The sequence below is a fragment of the Eptesicus fuscus genome, chromosome 17 (assembly GCF_027574615.1).
Source record: "Eptesicus fuscus isolate TK198812 chromosome 17, DD_ASM_mEF_20220401, whole genome shotgun sequence".
In the NCBI taxonomy this organism is placed as follows: Eukaryota; Metazoa; Chordata; class Mammalia; order Chiroptera; family Vespertilionidae; genus Eptesicus; species Eptesicus fuscus.
In genome coordinates, this window is record NC_072489.1 from 33245954 (window position 1) to 33271927 (window position 25974).

The 25974-nt window shown below is 38.3% G+C and overlaps 1 protein-coding gene across 2 annotated transcripts in view; it reads left to right on the forward strand.

Moving 5' to 3' along the window:
• The first annotated feature begins 16380 nt into the window (after positions 1–16380).
• Positions 16381–25974, forward strand: part of A1CF (APOBEC1 complementation factor) — a 48744-nt gene continuing 39150 nt past the window's right edge. For both annotated transcript variants that reach the window (XM_008152953.3, XM_008152954.3), the window contains exon 1: positions 16381–16479. In XM_008152953.3, the coding sequence (XP_008151175.1) occupies positions 16381–16479 (99 nt within the window). The remainder of the gene's footprint in view (positions 16480–25974) is intronic.

The following is a 25974-nucleotide window of genomic DNA, read 5'->3' on the forward strand; positions in this document are numbered from 1 at the left end:
ATGATCAAATATGTTTATTAATTAGTGATTGGCAGTCTTGGTGAGAATGGAGTTTTCAATTTAATTTTTTGAAACGGGTCAGTGTAAACCATATCCAAGGACAATCTCAATGAGGAAAATAAGTTCCAAAGGACAATTTCAATGAGGAAAAAAAAGAGAGACATAGTAACATGAGACCAAGAATTACTGAAATATAAGACATCAGGTTTCTATAATCTGTCACATAAATGACTGGTTTCAGGATTATTGCATAAACGTCTGCATTGGAGCTGAAGGATATCTAAATTGCATGCTGTGATTACCACTTTCAAATCTGTACTTCAACTTAGGAATTAAATATATATGCAAAGATGCCCTGGCTGGGTAGCTCAGTTGGTTAGAGTGTCATCCCTATAAGCCAAGGTTGTGAGTTCAATCCCCGGTCAGGGCACATACAAAAATCAACCCTGCATAAATAAGTAAACATGTATGCAAAGAAATTTTCCTCTCATGAGGCTATGCCATTCTAGAATTTCTAAACTCTGACAGTTCTCTTTCCCAGGTATCTTTAAGAAAGGCAGGCATAATGGGAAGAGTTGGGTATCATAACTGAGTGAAGATAACACAACAGCCATCTGTAGCCTGGTCAGTGCAAACCAGATCCAGCAACTATCTGATCTGTCTATCTGTCTATCTGTCTATCTATCTGTCTATCTATCTATCTATCTATCCATCTATCCATCTATCTATAATCTATCTATCAAAAGAGATTTGTTATAAGAAGTTGGCTTATTTGTTTATAGAGGCTGAGAAGTACCAAATTCTTCAGTCAGCAAGGTGGATACTCAGGAAAGCCAACACAAGACCCAAGAAGAGCCCATATTTCAGTTCAAGTCTGAAGGCTAGAAAAGAGTGATGTCCCAGGGCAGGTGGAGCTCCCTCTTACTCAACATGCTTGTTCTAATCGGGTCTTCAACTGATTGGATGAGGCCCACCCACATTGGGGAGGGCAATCTGCTTTACTCAGTCTATCAATTCAAATGTTAATCTCATCCTGAACTCCCTCATAGACAGTCAGAATAATGTTTGGCCAAATGTCTGGACACCCTGTGGCCCAGTCAAGTTGACAGATAAAATAAACCATTACAGCATAACCCTAAGGGAGTAGAAAGCTCCTCATGTTTTCTAATTTTAAGGCTTTCCATTTCCTCCCCATCACACACTTCCTCTCTAACACATGCACGGTTTCCATCTGCTACTAAAATTTTCCAAAATCCCTTTTTGGATTAAAAAACAGTCGGTATTCATCTCCCAATCTTCAAAGTCACCAAGAACAGGTCATTTATGAGAGTTTCTGTTTCAGAGTTTCTGATATTCTTATCCAAGTTGAGAGCAGAGGCTGGAGGATTTGCAGAGGAGTGGTGGTGTCAGAGCAGGTTACAGAAAGAAAGGGGTGCATAGGGAGGTCTCGTGTGATGTGCTGCCAACACTGGCCGCCAGGAGTGTGTTCACCCTGTGTATATGTGCACATTCATGTCCACTCATGTATGCCTGAGCATCCATGCATACACATCCACATAACCACACACGCCCTGATGGAGCATGCGTGAATTTTTCTCAGCCAGGGAGATTGTATAAAGAAGGATGCAACTCTAGCTACAGGACAAATGGGAAACATGAAACAAAAGGGAACCCAAGACTGTCTGGGAGACCGGATGAGCTCAGGCATAGAACAGCTCTAGACTTGCACTGAGAGATAATCAGGGAAGCAGAGTTAGGGCCAGATTGTGGCAGGCACTGAATGACAGACTAAGGGAATGGACTGTTTCTTTATAGTTAGTGATGAGCTCAATGAAGGTTTCTGAGCAGAAGAACATTAGAAGGGACATTTTAGGGAGACTGAACAGCAATGGTATGCAAAACAGAGAGGCAGTGCCCCCAGGTAGTAAGCAGTGAGGTTTCATTGGCACCTTGGCTGAGCTCAGATTAAGTCCAGTAATGGAAGAGAAGGTGAGGGATGGAGGCAGGGCTGTGAGAGGAGCAACAAGCAAGTATACATATGTAGAGGAAGCAGGAAAAGGTCCAGATCCAGACGTCAGGGGGAGCCTATATTGGAGTTTGTTTTGGATACAGAGGCAGTGAGGACTTCAGCAGTAGGGATATAGATTTGCTCAGGCACTACTCTGTTAACTTGACCTAAGTATCAGTTCCTCCCTCTTCTAGAAGCTATCCTTACTTTTTAATCTCAATACTTTCTCTACCTCACAGCTTCTGCTTCCCTTTCATACACAAAACCACGGCAAGTCATAGTTTTATGCCTACAGGAGTAATATGAGTATCTTATTGGTTGGTCCTCGTGGAGTTGAAAACAAATCACTTCAGCCAGAATCTAGGAAAGATGTATAACTTTTTTATTGTTATTTCAAGGTCAGTATTTCTAAATACTAGCAATTAGGAAAAATTTATTCATTAAAAATGATGAAAATCTAAACAAGACAATTATTAGAAAATTTTAAATATATTTTTATTATTCCCCCTTTTCTCCTATAATCTACCTTTCTTTTATAGACTTTTGTTAAAATTTACTAAAATTCTCTAAAACTTACTAAAAAATTTTATGGATCCATCCAATAGATGGCAGGTAGAATAAATTCAAATACTCTCCATTGTTTCTGTTTTGTTTGACATGTAACATGCACAGACTAGAGCTTCATTCAGCAGTTCTACACTCAGCTGCATACCATCACCTGCAGAGGTGATAACATACCATTTCCTGGGCCCCACTCCAAGCCAGTTGAATCGGAATCTCTCTAGGGGTGGGGAGGGTGATGCCCAAGTGCAGGTGATAATAATGGGAGGCCAGGTAGGGAGTCTGTCCTTTCTCCATAGCTCCTGCATCTCATACCAGTTGGCAGCTGGCTTTGACTGAAACTGTTCTTAATCCTTTAGTGCCAGTTTGAAGTATGTTTTAACAGGGGTACAATATTTTGAGGCTAAAGCCCTCTCTAACACTGCACGGTTAGCAAGGTATTGCAAGTCACAGTTAAGGAATTCACGCAAACTGAACACACTCTGAGCAGATTGCAGTGAACTTGTTTTTTCAGAGCATGATAAAAATAGAGGAAGGAGAGATTTAATAGCGTGAATATTACTTGCTAAAATTTAGCAACGTTTGCAGTTCAGTCTCAAAGTCCTATTTTGACAAGACGTGCATAGGTTAATGCTTCTCTCCTGTCTTTTCTTGTGTCATTTCCTGTGTCAAGCTAAATTCCAGGGATTTAAAGGCTACTTGTTGACATTTAAAGGCAAATAAATGGTAAAATGTCTTCTGAGGCAGGTAAAATGTACCTCTATAATATTTACTTAATGAGACCATGCTAAAAATCTGGAGGTATTTCTACTAGACCATAAATTCTGCAATATTTTAAGCAGACTTTTAAAATAATAATTTTTTATTCTATTTGAAATTACTTATTCCTCAAAACAGATTTCTAGCTGTCAGAATTATTTTGCAAGGATGATGATCTGTGGGCCAGATGAATGTGCTTAACTTTCCCAAGAGTGTGTATCTTTCTTTTAAAATGAGATTGTGTGTGCTTCCTGATATTGAATCATAAAAATTAAAAATTTTTTTAAAAGTTTGGAGAACATTGCTCCTCACCACCTCATGTTTATAATGTCCTGATTTAATCCAGATGTGTGTTTTGTGTGTACATGCAAGTACATAGACAAGGACATAGCCTATATTACCAAGTGTTCAGTATATGTTAGCTATATTTTGTTCTTATTTGAAATCTTTTCAAAGTTTGCCACAAAAGAGACAAAAATCAAAATATCTTGTTTTTTTTTTTTTGTTTTAATTTGCCTTTTATAATCACTGAAGATGATGGCCATACATATTTAAATGACACGTTTATAAACTATATTTTTTGTGTGTGAATTGACTGCTCATGTTCTTTGCTCTTGTTCACTGATTTGTGAGTCTCTATTTTTTATTTTCATTAAAAACAAATCAACTATCTTTGCATATTACAAATAATTCTCTGTATCTGTGTAAATAGCAATCACTTTCTCCCAGTCTGCAGCTTATTTTTATCTTTATTTGCCATTACAGATGTTTGTAACTTTTATGTAGTCAAATCTGTTCATCTTTTTTATTTATGGCTCTTGATATGCTTGGTTAGGAAGGCCTTCTGCTTCACAGGACTACAAAAATATTCTCCCACATTATCTCCTAATAGTTACACAATGTTTTTAAAGGTTAATTCTTCAATGCACTTAGAATTTTGGAAGATATGTTGTAAGACAGTATGCCAACTTTATCTTTTTTTCAAATTGTGTAAAATATTTATATGATTTAAAATACCACCGATGGGAAAATTCCAATATAAACAAAACAATGGGTCTAGATTTTTTTTCTATCACATTAATCTATTTGTCCATTTCTGTGCCTGTTTTAGTTTTAACTTTTGATTAGGATGGTTCCAAATAATTCTGTATTTTTAATACATTTTGTGGCATTTATTCCACTTTATTTTTTCTCTCAAGTGAACTTTAAATTTAAAAAAAACACACAACTTTATTGTTGAAAGCATTACATATGTCCCCTTTTTTCCTCCATTGACCTAATCTAGCCCGCCCCTGCCCCCCACCCCAGGCCTTCACCACCCTATTGTATGTGTCCATGGGTTATGCATATATGCAAACAAGTTCTTTGGTTGATCTCTTCCTACCCACCCACCCACCCTCCCCCACATTCCCCTGAGGTTCCACAATCTGTTCCATGCTTCTATGTCTCTGGATCTATTTTGAACTTCAGAATCAACTTTTCTAATTTCAAAATAATTTTATTAGAACTTAAATTGGTATTGCATTAGATTAATAATTTGGGAAGAACTAATATATTTCCTACATTTATCCAAGCTTTCAGATCCTTGAGTAGAATTTTATCATTTTCTTCATATAGATTTTGGATGTTTTGCATTAAGTTTATTCGTATTTATTTTGTTTTTTTTTTATACTGTTCAGATTTTTTACGTTTGTTATTTCAGTTTAAATAGGGAACATTTATTTTATAACTGTCTTTTTGTAGTATTCTTTTATTAATTCTAATAGTTTTGTATAGTTGATTTGTTTTTAATGAAAATGCATGATTGCAATGTTTGACTAATAAGCATAATATTTGCTTCATAATTATGATAGATGTTCTTTATCAATATAAAGATGTTTTATTTTATTTCTAAATTACTATGAGTTTGGGTTTCTTAAACCAATAGTGGGGGTTGAATTTTGTTAAGTGCCACTTTTACACTTACTGGGATGATCATATGTATTTTCTTCCATATCAATGAAGTAAATTAAACTAATAGAATTACTAATATTGAATAATCTTTATATCCTTATAATAAACCCATCATGTTATTGTATGTTAGTATTTTGCTACTTTGTTCTATACAGGTCATATCTATAGTTACATGTGATATTGATTGATAGTTTTAGGTTTGTGATGTGTGTGTCTGGCCTTATATTAGACATATGATAAATAAGCCTATAGATAATTTCATAAGTTTTCCATTTATCCTATGCTTCAAAAGGCTTTATATAACAAAAGAAGTATTTGTTTCTTAAATGATTTATACAATTTGCCTAATAAAACCATTTGGACCTTGTGTTATTTGAGAGGCGAGCATTGAGTTTTTCAATATAGTTTATTATTCAAATTTTTAACTTACCCTTGAGGTAATTTTGAGAATTCATACTTCTTTAGATAATTGTCTACTACATCTGTATTTTTCAATTTATTGATTAAAAATACTTTTCTTTAAAAGTCTATCAATCTGTGCTTATATTCATTTTTTTCTCATTTTAAAAGTTCTCCTTCATACCTTGTCTAGATTGCCAGAGAAGAAGCATGCTAAGTTGCCAATCTTTTCAATCAGCTCTTACATTTATTTATCAAGTCTACAGATTTTGTTTTTTTAATTTTATCTTTGACTTATTCTAATTTCTTTAGCTTATTTTGTTCTTTTCCTAGCTTCTTTAGTTTAATGCTTAGTTATATTATATTCAGCATTTTTGTTTTGTCTTCTAATAAATGATACAGTTTCCTCATAAAAGAATCTTGGCTATATCACATCATTTTTATATGACTTGTTATCATAGACATTCATTTATTAATGTAATTTATCTTTTAATGATTAGAGTAAGAGTTATATATTTTAGAAAGCTGAAAGTAGTCAAATAAGAATAACTATAATTTGTTAACCCATCACCTAGATACAACTAGTTAGCCTTTTATAATCAAAGTCTTTACGAATATAAAAATTAACACCAATGAAATCAGACTATGCCTTCTGTTTTGTAGCCTTCCTTTTCTACTTGATTATATTTCACAAATTATCTAAATCATTACATATTCTACTATAACATCATTTTTAAAATATTTTTATTGATTTCAGAGAGGAAAGGAGAGGGAGAGAGAGAAACATTAATGATGAGAATCATTGATTGGCTGCCTCCTGCATGCCCCTTACTGGGGATCGAGCCTGTAACCTGGGCATGCACTCTGACCAGGAATCAAACAGTGACCTCCTGGTTCATAGGTCAACACTCAACCACTGAGCCACACTGGCTGGGCCGTAACATTTTTATTGGCTGCAATGTACCACTACTTATTCAAATATTTCTTCAGCATTGAATATTTATGTTGTGTCTATTTTACATTACAACAGTAAGAGGCTCCATGAGAGACAAACACACACACTCAGGATCTTAAGGATTTTTCCAATCAAAAAATGAAAACAGATATAACTAACTAGATTAAATATTAAAGCCATATGAAAGAGGTTAAGATAATGCATTCAAAACTATATCTCTCTTCATCTCAGACAATTGCTAGAAGTGAGAATAACCATTCATTCAGAGAACCACAGATGATGGCTGAGTCAACCACAGAAACAGATAAGGAACAAAAAAGGAATATTTATTGAGCACCTTTGGTATACCAAGCATTATGCTAGGTGCTCTCATATCCAATATCCATGATCTTATTTAATCCTTTGTTTAAAACAAAACAAAACTTCAAGTTAGGTGTTAGTGTCCCTATTCTTTTCTTAAGATAGGAAACAGGATCTCACAAAAGTACAAATCCTGGTGGCAGAACTAAAATTTAAATGCAAGCCTGTCCTTCCCTAAAACTGTGGAACCTTCTAATGTAAGATAAATATATCTGCTGTGAATTTAATTTCTTTATTTTGGGCCTTAACTAGGCCCAAATTGACCAGAACCAAATTAATTCATGATTCATTACTAATGCTTTAATAACACAAAAGGATTCTGGTTACTTTTTTTGCTGATATATATTGCTTTGAAAAAATAAGATGGCATATATTGGGACTTTGTGTAATGTTTTTATGGCTACATTTTGGAATTTTATGTATGCATATATTTTGAATAAAGAACTACCACATTAATTTTACTATCAAATAAACAACTATCACATTAATTTTACTATCAAATAAAGAACTATCACATTAATTTACTTCCAAAATAAGATCAAGACCAATTGCAAACATTTTTCTAAAGAGAATAATAGAGCTAACTAATACTTCTTTATCAAGTAATGCGAAGTAATATTTTCTCAGCGCCATTTAAGCAAGTGTGTAACTTAGGTCATAAATCCTTCACAAACCATTTCAATACAATCTGGAACTCCTTCCATGTAAAATTCCCAGGAGATATTAGAAGGCTCAAATTCATGATAAAACCACTTGTTGGTTTTATGCATGTTGCATAAGAGTTATGTTCAGCCTACATCATGCAACGTCAGTGAAGAATAACACATTGGGAAAGACTGGGTTTGGTTTGGAGAGGTCCCAATGGCAAACATCAATTTGCAGTGTGTATGGGGCACATTGCTAGTGCAAGCCCTAACTTCTCCCTGCTCAGTTACAAAAGAACACCTCTCCTCTGCTTACAGCGTCAGAAACGGTCTTTCTGCCCTAGCCAGTGTGGTTCAGTTGGTTGAGCATCATCCTGTGTACCGAAAGGTTGCTGGTTCGATTCCCATCAGCTCACATAATCAGGTTGTGATTTCAGTCCCTGGACTGATCAATGTTTCTCTCTCACATTAAAGTTTCTCTCTCTTTCTCTCTCCCTCTCCCTTCCTCTCTCTCTAAAATCAATAAAAACATATTTTAAAAAAGAAAAGAAACAGTCTTTCTTCCCATTCAGTTTCCCTATTTATCCTCTGTAGAAAAAATAATCAAATGAAATAAATAAGATAGAAACTATAATATTAACAAAGTTACTTCACTTCCTAACTCTAAATTATCTTGTGCAGTGCCTAATATATAGTGGATATTACATTAATGTGTGTTGACCTTTTGGTTAAAGTTAAGAATAATTACTTCATTTAATTTTAACCACGAGATCTAACTCCAGCTCTCTGTCTTTATCCTTCAGCTTCTTTGTGTTCTTCTCTGTCATTCACAATTACCATTTCTGCTTGGCTTTTCCAAACAATTCTTTCTTCACTTATTTTTTAATATATTTTATTGATATTTTTACAGAGAGGAAGGGAGAGGTATAGAAACATCGATGAGAGAGAAACATCGATCAGCTGCCTCCTGCACACCCCCTACTGGGGATGTGCCCGCAACCAAGGTACATGCCCTTGACTGGAATCAAACCTGGGACCCTTCAGTCTGCAGGCCGACGCTCTAGCCACTGAGCCAAACTGGTTAGGGCTTCTTCACTCTTTAAGTGTGCTTTTCCATCATGGACTTCTCTTACCTTTGTCTCATGTCTTGCCCAATTTACTAAGGTGAGAGATTTTTTAAAAAAATACAAAAACTTGTTTTTCCACTTTTTCTATTTCCCTAGCTGCCAACTTGGGTTCCACTAGGGCACAAAAATCTGCCAGCATTGCCATAATTTCAGGCAAATCTACATAACAAATGTCACTCAAAATCCTCTCCCCTTTCCCTTCTACAACTTAGTTCTCTGTGTGGGACCAATATTTATGGACAAAAATGTGCTTTTCCTCTTCAGAGATCAGGGTTACAATTAAAGAGCAGCATATGGTATCCCCCAGATGGGTCTAGATTTGGAAATGTTGGATTTAAAAAGCCTCCCACCTGATTCTCTCTTCCAGCTTTCTTCTTATCTCTGTTTCCCTGACACCCTGAGCCAGGACCCACTGGTCCCTTAGGGCCTCAGGGTCAAATGTCAGCAACAGTAGCTCTGACCTTGCCCAACAGTGAACTCTGGAAATTTCTGAGCGTTCTCAATCAAGTGCCGAGGTGAGCTGTTCATTTCGCTCCACCTGTGATTTCAGGAAGGCAGAAATTATGAACCCCCCATAACTTCTAGCTCCTTCTTTTTCTTGACCACATAGCCACTAAAGTTGCAACTATAAAACCAAAACCATGTTAAGAAGGAAAAAAGGAAATGCAAATGTCAACTCTATTTTTCAATCTCTTTGCTTTCCTAAAATTTTACTCTTCTGTCTCTCACACACATATTCGTAAATGCAGAGAAACCTTTCAAATCACTTTCTCACATAAAGCAAGTTATTCCAGGATAGGATTTTGCGGAAGTGACTATAACAAGAATACTAAGTATTAGGAGATCAGATGCAGATTCATTTTACTGTAATTTCTAAAATGCTGATCCAGAGTCTCCTTTTTCTTCCACAAGTATTTATTGAGCACTTAACATATGTCAGACTAAGCCTTCTGGGCAAACAAAGATCAGTATACTAAGTCCTCCCTTAACATCATGGCTAGGTTCTTAGAAACTGTGACTTTACACAAAATGATTTACAATGGAACCAATTTTACCACAGGCTAATGGATATAAAGAAGAGCTGTAAATTCCCACAGCATATTTCTGGTCACAAAAGCAACCAAACTTCTAAATAAATTCCCAACCCTTCTAATAGTAAACATAGAAATACATGTAAGTTACATTGCAATCAAGTCTAGAAGAATCAGTAGGGCTAATACAGTGAAGGGAGGAGATGTGAGAAAGGAAGGGAAGGTCATCCCGAGGAGAGAGCCCTAAATGATCAGAAAGGATGGTAATCCCCAGGGCATATGAATGACACTGGAAGGGATTCTCGGATCTAGCCCTGAAGAAACAGGGTATCATGCCAAGGACTTGGGACTTGATCCTCCCTTCCCTGCAAGTAATTCTACACCTTGGAATCAGAGATTAATTAGAATCATAATTAAAACAATAGCCAACACTTTTTGGGGAAGTTATTCAATACCAGGAACCACTTTAAGTATTTTCAATGTATTCATATTTAATCCTCATACTAACCCTGTGAAGTAGACACTATTATCACCCTAATTTTATATGTAAGGAAACTGAGGCTCAGAGAGTTTCCCTTGGATAAAGGCAGAAGAACAAAAGATGGCAACATTTTTATATAGCACCCATGGGGGTGAGTATAGATTTGAACAAAACATTCCTTTGCTAAGAAAAAAAGCACTGTCTTAGAGGATGGGGAGACTCTGATCACTAATTAATGAAAATTAGTAGAGCTAGAGGAGACCCCCAGGTTTTTCATAGCATTAGCCCTGCCCTCAGGCCATTTTCAGAGTGAACTTAAGGAAGAAGGAGAAGAAAGAAAATTATACAAGGAAGTGCTGTCATCTCCTGCAGGCCCTTTCTGGGATCACCTTGATATTCCTCCACTGCTTTTCTCCTCCAACATCATTTTTGTAGTAACGATAGTAAGTCATGTCATGTCATGTCGACATGCTTGTGTAGGCTAGTCCTAAAGTAAACACTCCATGGGTGTTTTCTCATTTGATCTTCACAGCAGCATTGTTCACAGCCTGCTGGTTAGCCAAGTCACAAGTGAGGAAACTGATGCTTGGGTAGGGGTGGGGTGGTGTCCTGATTATTTTCTGTAATATTGCCTGTGACCTTACTCCATCCAACTTTCATTCCTTTGCCCCTTTCTCCTCTCAGCCACTCTCACCTAGATAACAGTGTTGTTCCACCAATCAGTGGAATTTTTTACTGAAGAATCTCTGAATTGAGAAGCTGAGGTGCTTGGTGATCATATTGCCTCTCTATTTTTCCTTTTTATATTTTATATGCCTATGCTGATCACTATATGCCTATGCCTAGCACTTACTGTATACCAGGAAATCTTCCGAAGTCCATTCGATATATTTACTCATGCAATACAATGACCCTCCAAGAAATACCATTACCTCCTCAGCCGAGGACACTGAGACACCAAGAGGGGAAGGAACTGTCCCAGAATACACAGTAAGAGTCAGAATGAGGATTTGAACCCAGTATGTCCTGCTCTGGGATCTATGTTCCTATTCAGGCTCCATCTTACATGACTTAGCAGGATTAGACCAACTGATCACTCAATTGTTCCCCCAAATCCTTTCTTCACTTGGCTTCCAATGCACCTTACTCACCTGGTTCTTGTCCTACCTTTCTGGCTGTCCCATCCCATTCTCCTTTGCTAGTTCCTCCTTGTCTCCCTGACTTCCAAAAGCTGGAGTGCCCCCGAGATCAGTCCTTGGACCTGTTTTCTACACTCAGGCCTTAGATGACCTCATCCAATTTTACAGCCTAAATAGCTCTATGTAAATAGCTTACAAATCAATATGTCCTGTCTGGAACTCTCCCGTAAAATTCAGACTCATATATCTAACTGTCCACTCAACCTCTCTACTAATGGCTATCTAATGGCATCTCAAAATCAACGTGCCTACAGCTGATTCCTGCTCTTCTTCCATGAACTTGCTGCTCCCAAACTCAGTTAATGACAACTCTGTTCTTCCAGGTGTCTAGGCCAAAAATTGGGATGTCAACCGTGACTCCTCATTTTTTCTCACAACGCATTCATCTGTAAACGATATCCAAGATTTGACCATTTTTCATCACCCCTCCCCCTTATCACCACTCTAGTCCAAGCCACTATTATCTCTTGCCTAGATGTTGCAATAATTTTTAACTGGTCTCCCTGCTTCTCCCCTTCACTCCCCTGCCAACTTGAGTGAGGGGAGTGAGGCAACACCTTGAATGTAAAATTTAAGAAATACCAAAATTCAGTAATCAAGACAAATGGCATTTTAATGTAGTAATATTTTAAAAATATGTTTGCATTGATTTCAGAGAGGAAGGCAGAGGGAAAGAGAGATAGAAACATCAATGATGAGAGAGAATCATTGATAAGCTGCCTCCTAGAAACCCCACACTGGGGATCGAACCCACAACCTGGGCATGAGACCTGACCAGGAATCAAACCGTGACCTCCTAGTTCATAAATCGATGCTCAACCACTGAGCCATGCCGGCCAGGCTGTAATATTTTTTAAAAACTCATAATTTAAACTAGCAAATTTTTAAATAAAAACAGGACCAGACCCAGTGTTTGCATTACTCACCTCCTTTTCCTCACCTCAGTCCCAGTGCCACTTGACTCCCTTCAATGTTCTCTCAACAGTTACAGTGATTCTGTTAAAACTTAAGTAAAATCTTGTCGATTGTCTGGCTTCACTTCTCAGAGCAAAATCCAAAGCCCTTCTCATGATGTCGAAGATCCTACATGACCTGGTCCACTATTATCTCCCAAACCCCAACTCCCACTTCTCTCCTCACTCACTCAGCTTCATCATCTCCACATGGGCCTCCTCACTATTTCACCAGCAAGCCTCTGCCCTTGCCAGGCCCACTGCCTTGAATGCTCTCTCCCAAATATCCCTCACTTCACCCAGTTCTCTTCCCAAATTCACTCTATCTAGACCACACTATCTAAAAATGTCATCCCCCCTCACTTCATATTTCACTTTATATTCCTCTTCCACTTTTTATTCTTTTGTCCACAGAAATTATCATAAGCACACTGTATATATCATTAATTTATTTATTGTCATAACCACTTTATAACTCCATCAACTACTATAAAGCTGAGATTTTAGGGAGAGAGGGGTTTGTGTTGTTCTTTGTTATAGCCCTGTGTCTCAAAAAATGCTTGGATGATAGTAGGTACTCAGTAAATAATTTTTGAATGAATAGTGACCAACAGTCATGAATGCTTTCCTTTAGCTCCAATGGTCTTAAAGCCTGCTATATATAGGTTTTGGATCTATTGCCTCAATAAATTACATCAGGAACTATCTGTAAAATGCAGTTGCCTTAGATCTGAAGAATTCACAAGGTGCTAAATTAGATAACATATTGCAAAACCTTTGTTTCAAATTGACCAATTTTTGAAACAAAAGTTTGACTTGCCTAAAAAAATATTTACCTGGGATTCAGGTTCAATGTTGGGAGAGCGAGTTGTTTTTGAAGATCAAGTTTCTCTTACAGCAGATTCTGAATTTTATTTCAATGTTCCGATTTCCAATGACTTGATATTATATTAAGATGCCATACAGATTCTCTTAATAGTTTCAGAGTGAATCTATTATGTAATCAAAAGGCCTTTCTGATGTAAAATATCTTTGATCCCCTTTGCTAATTATTAACCAAAACTAAAGATAGGTGTAAATAAAACTTGTTTCGCCATGAACTGTTATCTTTTGATAGAAAAGATGAAGTTCAGCAAAGGAAAAATCTACAAGTTGGCCAAAAAACAACAGACTTTGCCTGCAAACATCTGTAAGACACTCATGACTAACCTCACCAGACCCCAAGTCCATTTATGGCCTCCTTGCTTTTGCAGGTTAAATTCAGCACTGTGAAGAGAATTTGAGAGTGTCCGGATGAAAAAAACAACACAATTTTAGTAACATTTGGGAACAGGGCAAGCATTCGATTTTGTCTTAAAGGCTAATTTTCTTTATACGTCTTCAAAATCTTTTTTGTAGTTTTATGTTTTTAAGAGGATTTATATTTTTTGTAGAGGTTCTATGACTGTATTCACCAGCAGGTTGGGATTATAGAGTGAAAACAGGTCTTGTTTCCCCCTACCTTGTAGTGTCCAGAGAAAGAGCATTTATACTATAAATGTGGCTATAAAGTGACATGTCCCTCCCTGGATTGCTACACATATACCAAATCACCACTGTCATTCATAAAGGTTCCCTTTAATTTGTTGTAGCCAAGGTATGAAGTTAGGATTTCTTTTTCTTTTTAAATCACTACATTTTGCAAAGTACAGATACAGAAACGGGTATGTTAGCCTATTGCCCATAAAACTCAATGCCCTAAAACTGGGCAGGGGATGGGGCTGACATACAGACAGCGCTAATGAAATACGCCTAAAGAGAGTGAATGAGTGAAGACTGAATTAATTGACCTGGGTCAGAAGCAAGCAAGAATTATTAGAAAGGGCAAGGGCAAGCATGGCCATGCTTCTGTGAAGAGCATAAAACTGTCTGTCCCTATAACAGCTAATGGGTATTATCTTTCTGGAATCTCGTTATTTCTTTCCTTTGGTTTTCTTAACTTTATTGAAAATGTTGCTTTCTAAATGATGCTCGTCTATTAGTTTGGGCATTTTTTAATTCTATTATTTTGATATATTTTAATTCTACATTTTACTGAAATGATCACCTCAGGTTCTTCATCTTTTTTTGTCACCTAATTTTTGGCCCAGTTTTCTATATCATTAATGGTTCATTCATTCTGAATTTTTATTTTATTCTTTTTTCTTTCGGAATTTTTCATGACAACCAAAATCAGCACAGGTTATCTCAATACGCAGAACAGAAAAAAATTTTTAAAGGGCCCAGAGTCAAACACATTAGATTTGCATTTGGTTCAACCCATCATAAAACATGTTTCCACTGTCTTGGTTGACAGAGCACATTAAGCAGAGTGGAAACCCAGCACAGAACCTTCACTGAGCCATTCATGCTCTAACCCAGCAGGTGCACTCCGATTATGCACGTGGGAGACTTCAGAACCTCACACCACTATAGCAGGGACCTTCAGCATGGCCATACCCTTGCCCTGGAAACCTGTGAATCGCAACAACTATCACATTTGAAATGGGTTCAAATCTGTACCCAAACAGAAAGCATAGGCAATAAAACACTCAAATTGCACCTTCATATCTACATAAACCCAGACATATATAAACTTTCATAGTTTCTTAGATTTTTACAAAGGGCTTTATGTCCTCTACTGAGTGGTCTGTGTGGTACATGATCCAGATGTTAGCAAGCCGTTTCAACATCACTCAAAAGAATCTATTATTCTTGTTTTGTTAAAACCCAGGTGACATTTTTATTACATGAAATAGTTTGCAAGAGGACTTCTGTATTTGCCCCCAGTGCATTCTGTTCTGCAATTTATCTTTGGAGAATCTATATATAATATACACTGAGTGGCCAGGTTATTATGTTCTCTGAACGCATAATAATCTGGCCACTCAGTGTACTTCTCTTGAGTACCTCATTTATTTGATATCAAAGATACTATAAATTGTGCACCTGATCAGTTTTCCCCTTTGCCCTGGCTGATAGAAAGCTCAGGGAAAATAGGTGGTTGATCTCCAGCAAAAGTCTAGAATACTTTTGGTACCCATTTGAGATACAAATACACTGAGTGGCCAGATTATTATGCGTTCAGAGATCATAATAATCTGGCCACTCAGTGTATAAAAGCCTAAGTGACCATTACGACCAGTCCACCAAACAACCGGTTGACTGGTTGACCAGTCACTATGATGACGCACTGACCACCAGGGGGCAGACTCTCAATGCAGGAGCTTCCCCCTGGTGGTCAGTGCACTCCCACAGCCAACCTCCCGTAGCCGGCCAATCTCCCATGGTCACTCCCCGCAGCTGGCCAACCTCCTGCGGTTCCTCTCCCTGGCCAGCTGGCCCTGATGGGCCCCGATTGGCCTGATCACCGGCCAGGCCGAGGGACCACACCCATGCACGAATTTGTGTACCAGGCCTCTAGCAAGTAGATAAATGTCTTAGTTAAATACATAGAATAGATAAATGAAGCTAACACTCTCAGGATCCTGATACCTTATTCTAGTTGACTGATTTAGTAATAGTGTCCTCCTTCCCACATCTGTAAGGACCATTCTGCATATTCTTTTAATTGACAAGAGCTAATTTGTATCTGAGCATTTGGTGACAACCGCAGGTCACTGAATTGAGAATTACTGATCTGCATTCTAATTGGAGACGGGATACTACTCATTTTTTTACTTTTAAATTTCAGCTAAAATTGAACATTTTTTAAAATCTCTTCCTTAATGAGGATATGTAACTGGCCTTGTTTGTTTGTGGCTGTTAGTTGCTCTAACCTGATGTCTCATTTGCAGAGAATGTTTCCTAAATATGTCCTTCATGAGAAGGACAAGTTTGGACTTGGCAACAGCAATTTACTTAATTTATCTTAAATTTGGTTTCAGTGAGCAACCCTAATTAACCTGATTTTTTGCTGATAATCACTCTCAATGGAATCAAATCACAAATCCGGGGATGGATTGAGCGGCACCCAGAAGGAAGCAGCCCTTCGCGCACTGGTCCAGCGCACAGGATATAGCCTGGTCCAGGTAGGAACTTCTTATGACGTCTGCTGAGACCCACAGAATTCAGTGCTGAGACATTTACTCGCAGTGGGAATATGAGTGGTCCCGAGATGCAAAATGGGAACAGTCAGTCATATAACTCTTTAGGTGGGGGAGGAAGTTGCATCATTTCAGTTTTGTAGGTGACCCTGCAGGTGGTATTCTCTCTATACTGGGTTATCAACTCAACTTATCATTTGAAAGCAGAATCAGTGTCCACAGTCATAGAGACGATCACAGTTTTTAAAGGGAGTATTAGTATATGAAAAGGCAGCTGGAATTTGCCACCCAAAGCTGTCGGTGAAGTAGAACCAGACCAGTGTTTCAAGAATCATCAGAAAACAGACTACTTAGGCACTAACCTTAGTTTCCAGAGAGATCATTGCAAATGTAGAAGGACTTCTAGGTGTGGGATTGAAGAACTGACTGTCTGGTCAGCCTAACTATTCCAGTTATTTCTCTTAACATCTACTCAATAGTTTAGGACAATATAACAATTTTTCTCCATGTTCATCATTTTTTTAAAAATCCTAAATTGTCTATTCATAGATGTTAAGAATTACCTGTATATAATTAACTTTATGATAACCTCCTTTAGAGAGCTTTTGCTACCTTAAAAAGCAAGCTAGTATTAAACGTAAATGATCTTATTTGAAGAAATAATGTTCCTCTTTTTACAGTAAGGCAAAGTATTGTAATTCTCAGCGATTCAATTGTCGTTCACACCCACATAATTTTCCAACTTAATCCAATTCGTGTGTTGTTATAAGTCCCAATGTCTATGTGGATAACAATAAAATAGTCAACAGTGTCCTATTACATGGTCCTTTGTCAGATTATCGCAAAATGTACTATATTTAGTTTTCAATTAATCTTATAAGTCCTGGCATGTTTTGTTCTAGATAAAATAATGCCCAACGTTGTTTCTAATTCTTCATCCTAATGAGAAGTATTTAGTTAGGCTTAAGATTTCAGAATATATTATTTCATGGTAGACTTTTCAAAGTTTCATTCATTCAAAAATATATGTTATATACTTACTCAATATTCTAGACATTGTGGATACAGAATAAAACAAAAATAATTGTCCTTAGGTGCTTAAATAGCTAGCTAGCACTTATTAAATGTGAGACACTGTGCTTACTGCTATATGTATATTAACTCAATATTCATAGTAATTCTATACCAGTATTATCCTCATTTCACAGAAAGCACAAAGAGGGTAAACATCTCACTTAAGGATCTGCAGTCACAAGCTGGGTTCTTAGCCTCCAAACTGTCCTGCTAAATTGCATTTCCACTAGACCAGTAGAGAGGAGCTGACTGGGCAGGGCCTACCATGCCACCTAAGGGCATTCAGGATTTATCCTTTGTGCAAAGGAATGTTATTAGAGGGTCCCAAGCAGGGAATAACTTATAAGGATTCCTCTGGCTGGTTGAGGAGAATGGGTCACTGGGCATCCAGAATTCAAACAGGAAACCAGTTAGGGATTCAGATGGTATTCCAGATCAGGCCTGAGCTAGGAACATTCTTTCATTTAATCTTTTCAATTCTGTGAGGTGGAGATTAATGGCCACGTTTTATAGATGAGGGAAAGGTTGGATATCTGGAAGCTTTGAAGACCTCAAAGCCAGTACCATTTCTGTCCAACATCTGATTCAGCTGAACTTCTAAATCCAGGTCTTATATTTGGTTATTTAATGGTACCTCAAATGCACATATTCTCTCACCATGAAGTAGAGAATATCCTATTTTACAAATGAAGTAACCAAGGCTTAGAGGCCATGACTTAGTCTGTTCAACCCCCCTCTTCCCAGAGTTTCTGCAGGAGCCCATGTGCCCCCTGCTCCCTACACATCTCTGACTGAGGCCTTTCTAAAACACATTTGACTGTGTGGCTCAGAGGCCGAAAACATATTTTATTTTATTATTTTTAATCCTCACCATGGATATTTTTTTCCATTGATTTTTTTAGATAGAGTGGAAGGAAGGAGGGGAGAGAGAAATATCTATGTAAGAGAGACATCCATCGGTTGCCTCTCACCCGTGTCCCAGGGTGAGGGATCAAACCTGCAACCGAGGTACATGCCCTTGACTAGAGATCAAACCCATGACCCTTCAGTCCACAGGCCTATACTCTAACCACTGAGCAAAACCAGCCAGGGCTCAAAAACCTTTCAGTGGCACATTACCATTTAGATAAGTCACGCTCCATGGCACTGAATCTAGAGTCCTCTGATCCCCAAACGGTCTCTACTCCATGCTTGATCCCTCAGTCTATCTGGGACACTTCTACTCATTTTTTCAAGACCAAACTGGTGTTGCCCATCAGATCCTTTCCTGTCTAGCAAGCCAAGTGCTGTCCTGTCAGTGTTCCCACAGAATCTTTCAACATGGCTTGAGCAGACTGTAACTGACAGAGCACCTGTGGCCCTTATCCCCGAGTGGGGAAGGCTCATTGTGGCAAAGGGTTCCCTTGGTCAGCATTCTGCCTGTATGCACTGGCCGCTGGTGGAGGGCTCCCTGGGGTTGGCCAGGCTCTGGGGAGAGGGAATGAGCCTCTAGTCCAGCTCTGTTGACTATGGTCTGCCATCCACACCCTTGGCCTGGGCACTAATATGTCTTGTACTTTAAAAAAAATTCTGGAACTTCTTCCTTCCTTGCTGTTTTTTAAGATCCAAGAGGATCCCTGCTGTTTTCTGTTTTGTGTTTATACATTGTGTCTAACAATAAAGCAAGAGGGAAAATATCCTGTTGGGTGGCATGGGGGCAGGGCGTAGGGTGTGTCTGAGCCCTCTGGGACTAAGGACACCACTGCAACTCTGGGTGGTGCTGATTCTGTCCTCTACCTCGAGGCCAAATCCACACCTGCAGTTATGTGTGCAAGACTCCACCTCTGTCTGGTTCAGTGATGCTCACTAGGTCCCAGGCCCTCCCCAGGGTACAGGAGCTGTAAGCAGAAAGGAGACGGATGGTTAAAAGGTCCCTCCTCCCATCCTGGCTCCCTTCAGGACTACAGTTGAGGAAAAGGAAAGTAGTAGTGCCCCATGTCACCGATCCTCTCCCAGCTGCCCTGGCTCTGATGCAACAGTACGTGGCATTTACCAAAGCATGTCTAAGTAACAATCAGCTGGTAAGGACAGCAAACTGCTCATCAGAAGGAGGAGTCATAAATTCTGGTAAATGTATGTAGTAAGTATAAAACCGTAGCCTGAAAATGAATAACCTAGACCACTAGAATGAAAGTCAAAAAACAAAAATTGGTGGAATAAAATTAAGAAAACCATATAAGATATACACAGTGTTGACACCAATTGTATAAAGTTTAAAAAAATGCAAAATATGTTACAGTCCTTAGAGATGTGAGCAGTTGGGTATAAACTAATAAAGAGAAGCAAGAAACATATAAAAAAGGAAAAGGAAAATTGCCTGCCATCAGGAACCTGCGAGAACCTGCTTCTCTCTCTTGTGTCTCCATTTGAGTTGACTGCTCCGCACGGGGCCCACGGTTGGGGCGCAGCTCCTTGACCTTGCCCCTTGCCTGCACATCTCAGTGTATTGAAAGTATATTCACAGGAGCTCATGCCTGGTGAGATCATGGCAATCCATGGCTTGGCGCCGGCTGGAAAGAGCTGTTCGTTTTTTAATACTTAAAACAAATTAGTCTAGATGTTTTTATCTCCAAATTTAATGTACTTTAAAATTAATGACTGATTGAAACATTTTTGTGCAGACTTCTCCCACATAAAGTGGTATTTTATAATTCATAGAGAAAATTCCATAGAGTTTACAGTCTACAAAACAGATACCCTCAGAATAATTTTTTAACATCTGATTAGTACAGTTGAATAGTGGGGATTGTCTCCTTTTATAGTCAACCCTTCCATAGATGTTATAAAATCAAATACTGTTCTTAAGTCAGTATTTTTTTTAAACTTCTTTGTATCTGAAACATTCATGCAAAGACAGTAGTGGAGAGCATCTGAACCCTTTTGAAAAGCAACTTGCCAATATTGATATATGAGTATTCCCCTTCTGGAAGCAAATCTCTAATGATCCAAAACATAATGATAGAAATGTATATAAGGCTAGTCTGACATTATTTACAATGCCTCAGCAATCAAACCTAAATGTATAAAAGGAAGGAAATTAATAAGTAAGGTCTGAATATATAATCAGTACCTTCAACAAGCAGACTTTTATGAGAAATAATCCTAAAACAATATAAATTGTCCATTTAATTTTATTCTGGTCTCTGGTGCTTCCTTTTCCCCCAGATAAAACTCGAGGCACGTCTCATTCCTTTCCTGGCAACTTTCGGGTAATAAAAGAATCTCTGCTAAATAACTAGGTCTAGTCCAGTATAAAAAACAACAACTTTATTCAAAGTTACAGCCACTTCCCTTTCCCAAGGATGTTGAGGTGGGGTGCGATTTCTTTTCTGTTTGCCACACCAGTTTGCTAACTATAATTCCTGACTCAGAGCCGAAGCAGAAGAGAGGGATGAAAGCAAAGGGGAAAGGACAGAAAAGTTCTGAACTTGACTGATACTGACATTGGGCTCTCTGGGCCTGGCAGGCATATAAAGCTCTTGGAATACTTTATAGGATCCCCAGAGACATTCTTAATTCCAAGGTTGGGGATCTCTCACCTGGCTACACTCCCCTCTGGCTGGCCACTGTCCTAAGCCTCAGCCTCCTGCTGCAGAGCTTTAGAAACTCTAAGCAGCTCTCTTGGAGATGGAAAACAACCCCAGATTCCAACATATGGCCAAACTCCAGTCCCTGGAAACACACACACTCTGACCCAGCAAACTCCAGAAGTGTGAATGACACAAGGACCCAGCTCTCCTTCTCGCCAAAATCACAGCAGCAGGCCAGCCCTCCGCCCACCAGGAGTTAACTCAGCAGGCAGTTAGACCCTCCAGCAGTGTGTGCCCAGAAGCAGAGAATACCCACCAAGCTCTCAGACCCCTCTCCCCTGCCTTAGGTAAGTTGAATATCACCTTGCAATTCCTTCCAGTTAGTGGTAACTAGGCTTCACAACATACCAGCAGTGGTCTCCAAATATCTTTGAACTAGAGGCCCGGTGCACGACATTCATGCACTAGGGGGTGAGGGGGCCCTCAGCCTGGCCTGAGCCCTCTTGCAGTCCAGGACCCCTTGGGGGATACCCTACTGCCGGCTTAGGCCCGCTTCCCGGGGAAAGCGGGCCTAAGCCGGCAGTTGGACATCCCCCCAAGGGGTCCTTAGCGATGCCACGGAGGCAGGAGAGGCTCCCACCACCACCGCTGTGCTCGCCAGCCATCAGCCCGGCTTCTGGCTGAGCAGCGCTCCCCCTGTGGAAGCACACTGACCACCAGGAGGACAGCTCCTGTGTTGAACACCTGCCCCCCTGGTGGTCAGTGTGTATCATAGCAACCAGTCATTCTGCCATTTGGTCAATTTACATATTACCTTTTTATTATCTTTGAATAAGCTCCAAAAATTCCTCTCAAACTCTTCAATTTCATTTATAAACTGCAGCATAGAAGGAGGCCATGGGGTGTTCAGTTAAGAATGAAAAACAGTTAAATAGTTTTCTCTACATCTTTGCCCTGTTCAGTGGTCCAGTGACCTGGCTTCCTATCCAAACCAGAGGCCAAAGGAGACCCCCTTTATCTGAATATTCTGTTACAAATGAACTTGTACTCAGTCATTATGTGATCATTTAAAACAGTCTGCAGGACAGAAAATTCTAACATTATTACAGCTATGTAAAAAGCTTACAAATAACACTATTTTTTTTTTAAAGACTCAAGCAGCCCTGGAGATCATTTTACAAACCTAATATTATATCAGAACATCTGCATTACAGCCCTGGCTGGCAATGCTCAATGATTAGCACATCGGCCAGGTCAAGGGCAAGTACCTGGATTGCAGGTTCAATCCCCACTCCCCAGTCAGGGTGCGTGTGGGAGACAAACAATCCGTGTCTCTCTCACATCAATGTTTCTCTTTCTCTCCTTTCTCTCTCTCTCCCTCTCCCCCCCCCCCCCCCCTTCCACTCTCTCTAAAAATCAATGGGGAAAAATAGCCTCGGGTGAGGTATAAAAAAACAAAAAAGAGCATCTGCATTATAAAGGAAAAGGCTTTATCATTTTAAATGTTTTCAAATAAAATACCCCTAAAAATACAGGGTCAATCTGTATATTACTTTGATCTTATACATATATTCAATTACATTGAGAAAATGTTAATAAGGATTTAGATCACACATTAATAACAATAACAAAATAATAGTCAACATTTATTGGACACATATTCTAACTGCTTCATGTATATTAATTCAGTTAATCCTTAACACCAATTGATCGTCTTCAATTTCCAGATAAGGAAAACAAGGCACAAGGAGGTTAGGCAACTTGTCCAAGGTTTAAAGGCTATAATTCCAGTGCTACTGGCCCACATTTCTGACCAGATTTACAAAACTAAGAGCTGCTATAATGTTTGCTTTAAAGTTGCAATTTTAGAGGTGAGCCTGTTAGGGTATTATAAAAGTATTTTGTTGAGCCTAAACCCTTGTAACATGATTCACTTTAAATAATACTTATTTGTTGGCAGAATGACTATTAGATCAGAAATTCTCCAAGAATGTAGAAAGCTAACATTCTAATACCTAGTTATCTAGATCTAAATCTTCTATTCAAGATGTAAGTATGCACATAACTTGGTTCAATCATTTTTTAAATAATTCTTTATTGTTGAAAGTATTACGTATGTCTTCTTTTTTCCCATTAACCCCTTCAAGCATCCCCTACTCCCCACTCCACCCCCCTTGCTTTAGGGTGCTGAAGGCCTAGTTCAATCATTTTTAACAAACTGAAAAGTCTCTGCTATTTTTGGCTGCAAAGTATTGAAAACCACCCAAAACTTCAAATCAGAGACTGACAGAGACTGGTCTCTAGCACACATCCAAATAATGTGGTCTTAAACATGTCCTTTAACCACTCCAGATCTTAATTTCCCACCAGACTGGCTGGGCCAAACCCCCACTCCATAAGCCATGATTTTGTGATTCTAATATCTGCTCAGCCTAATTATTAGTCAACAAACTGCACTGATTGGAAGAGGAAACGAACAGGTATTGAAACGCAGCCTCAACCTCTTTGTAATTTAGAAAATATCTTTTAGCCTTCTCTATATTTCATTCTTCCTACTCTGGATTGGAGTAAAGATTAATATTATCAAAAAAGGGGGGCAACATCAGGTTTACTTTAAAAAAAAAAATCTCTGTACAAAAATGAAAATAAACATCTTAAGCCAATTCAAGGAGCATACCCATAAAATGATCTTTTCAAATTTTATGGTATTCACTAAGCTAGGGTTTGAAAGATTTACATTACAGTCTGATATTGAATGTTGAATACTTGCAAAACAAGAATTAAAAAAAAACCAAGAGGGTGATTAATTTGTGCTCGCTTATCACTAGCAAGACAAATACAGCTGTCAAAAATAGAATTTTGCAGGTTACTTAATAACATGAACCAGTCTGATACAACAATACCTACTTGTTTAAAAATATACGTTGTGATATCATCTTTAAATAATTGGATCATTGTGGACAATGATAGCTGAAAATTACTTCAGAGAGTAAAATAACGCAATTCCCTAGTAGACATTTAATAAATATTGATACAAATTGTGTGACCCTGGCCAGCATGGCTCAGTTGGTTGGGAGTCTTCCCCTGCACCGGAAGGTTGCCTGCTCAATTCCTGGTCAGGGCACATGGCAAGGCTGCAGACTTGATCCCCAGTAGGGGGCATGCAGGAGGCAGCAATGGATGTTTCATTCTCACATTGGCATTTCTCTCACTCTCCCTCTCAAAAAAAAAGAAGAAAAGAAGAAGAAGAAAAAGTCAGTAAAAAAAAATCTTAAAATAAAAATGTGATGTTGACAAGTTAGCTTTCAACTTCATAGCTTGCCTTATGCCGCATAGAAATATTTTGGAAGTAAGAGTGCTGCAGTGCTAACTTGTAAAAAGTCTTTGTCTCCAGGCAATGGGATTATGTGTAGTGCTCTCTTTCCCTACCTTTTAACTCTGAACTGTACTTCCCAGATTTTCTAAAACTAGTATATATTTCTTGGAGAGTCAAAGAAAAAAAAAATCACATTGTGCTGATCCTTTCCTCACAAAGACATCAATGATGTGGGTCAAACACTCTGTGACAGGCGATGCTCCTTCCATCTGAAATCTTCTCATAAAAACTAGGCAAAGGGAAAGGGGAGTAAGGACTAGGTGGAGATGGGAAAAGGGGGGAAGTGGGGATGGAAAGGGACTTTGCTTGGGGTGATGGGTGCACAAATTCACAGTGCAGATGATGTTTTATTGAGTTGTACAGTTGAAATTTGTATACTTTGGTGAACCAATCTCACCCCAATAAATTCAATTAAAAAAAAACAACTAGGCAAATGTTATATGTTTTATACCTTTTATTGATGTTAGAGAGAGAGGAAGGGAGAGAGAGAGAAATATTGATCAGTTGCCAACAAATGTAACCTGAGGGGACCAAACTAAATAATCTGGTCATAGGCCCAGACCAGGAATCAACCCGGTGACCTTTCAGTGCATGCGACAAAAGCTGAGCCACACCGGTCAGGGCACAAATAGATTTTTTATAGATGTATTTTCAGAAAACTTTCCACCCAGTGTGGGGTCAGTTTAAACTATAAATCTACTACTACTAAAGCTAAATATATGTTTAATAAACAACATCCTGAAATAGTCTGAATATATTTTTAAAGTAGACTCAGAAAACTTATAATTTTAAATTATTTAAAATATGGTGTGTATTAGCACTGTTTCTCCATTACCCTATTGACAATCTATTTTCTAAAAAATAATTCAACACAATAATTTTTTGTCAGGATGATAGTGCCATTGCTTTCTTTTTAAAAGAATTGTTAAACTTTAATTTTAGCTTTCAGATACATTAAATGTCATTAATTTATATCAGACTATGAATGTACTACATCAAATTTATCATAATTGGAGTTTTTAAAATACCAAATATGCATTACTTATTTTGCATTGCTTTTGCAATTTGTAGCTTTAAACTTTAATTTCTTTATTTTTATAACTGAAAGTATTACAGATGTCCCCTTTTTTTTCCCATTGGCCCCCTCCATCTCACCCCTAATCCCTCCTCTTCCCCACCTTCTCTCATCACACTATTGTATGTGTCCATGGGTTATGCATACATGCATATAAATTATTTGGTTAATCTCTTCCCGCCCCACCCCCACCTTCTCACTGAGATTCAACAGTCTGTTCCATGCTTCTATGTTTCTGGATTTATTTTGTTCATCAGTTTATTTTGTTCATTAGATTCCACATAGGAGTGAAATCATGTGATACTTGTCTTTCTCTGACTGGCTTCATTTTGCTTAGCATAATACCCTCCAGGTCCCTCCATGCCGCTATTGTTTTCTTAATCCAA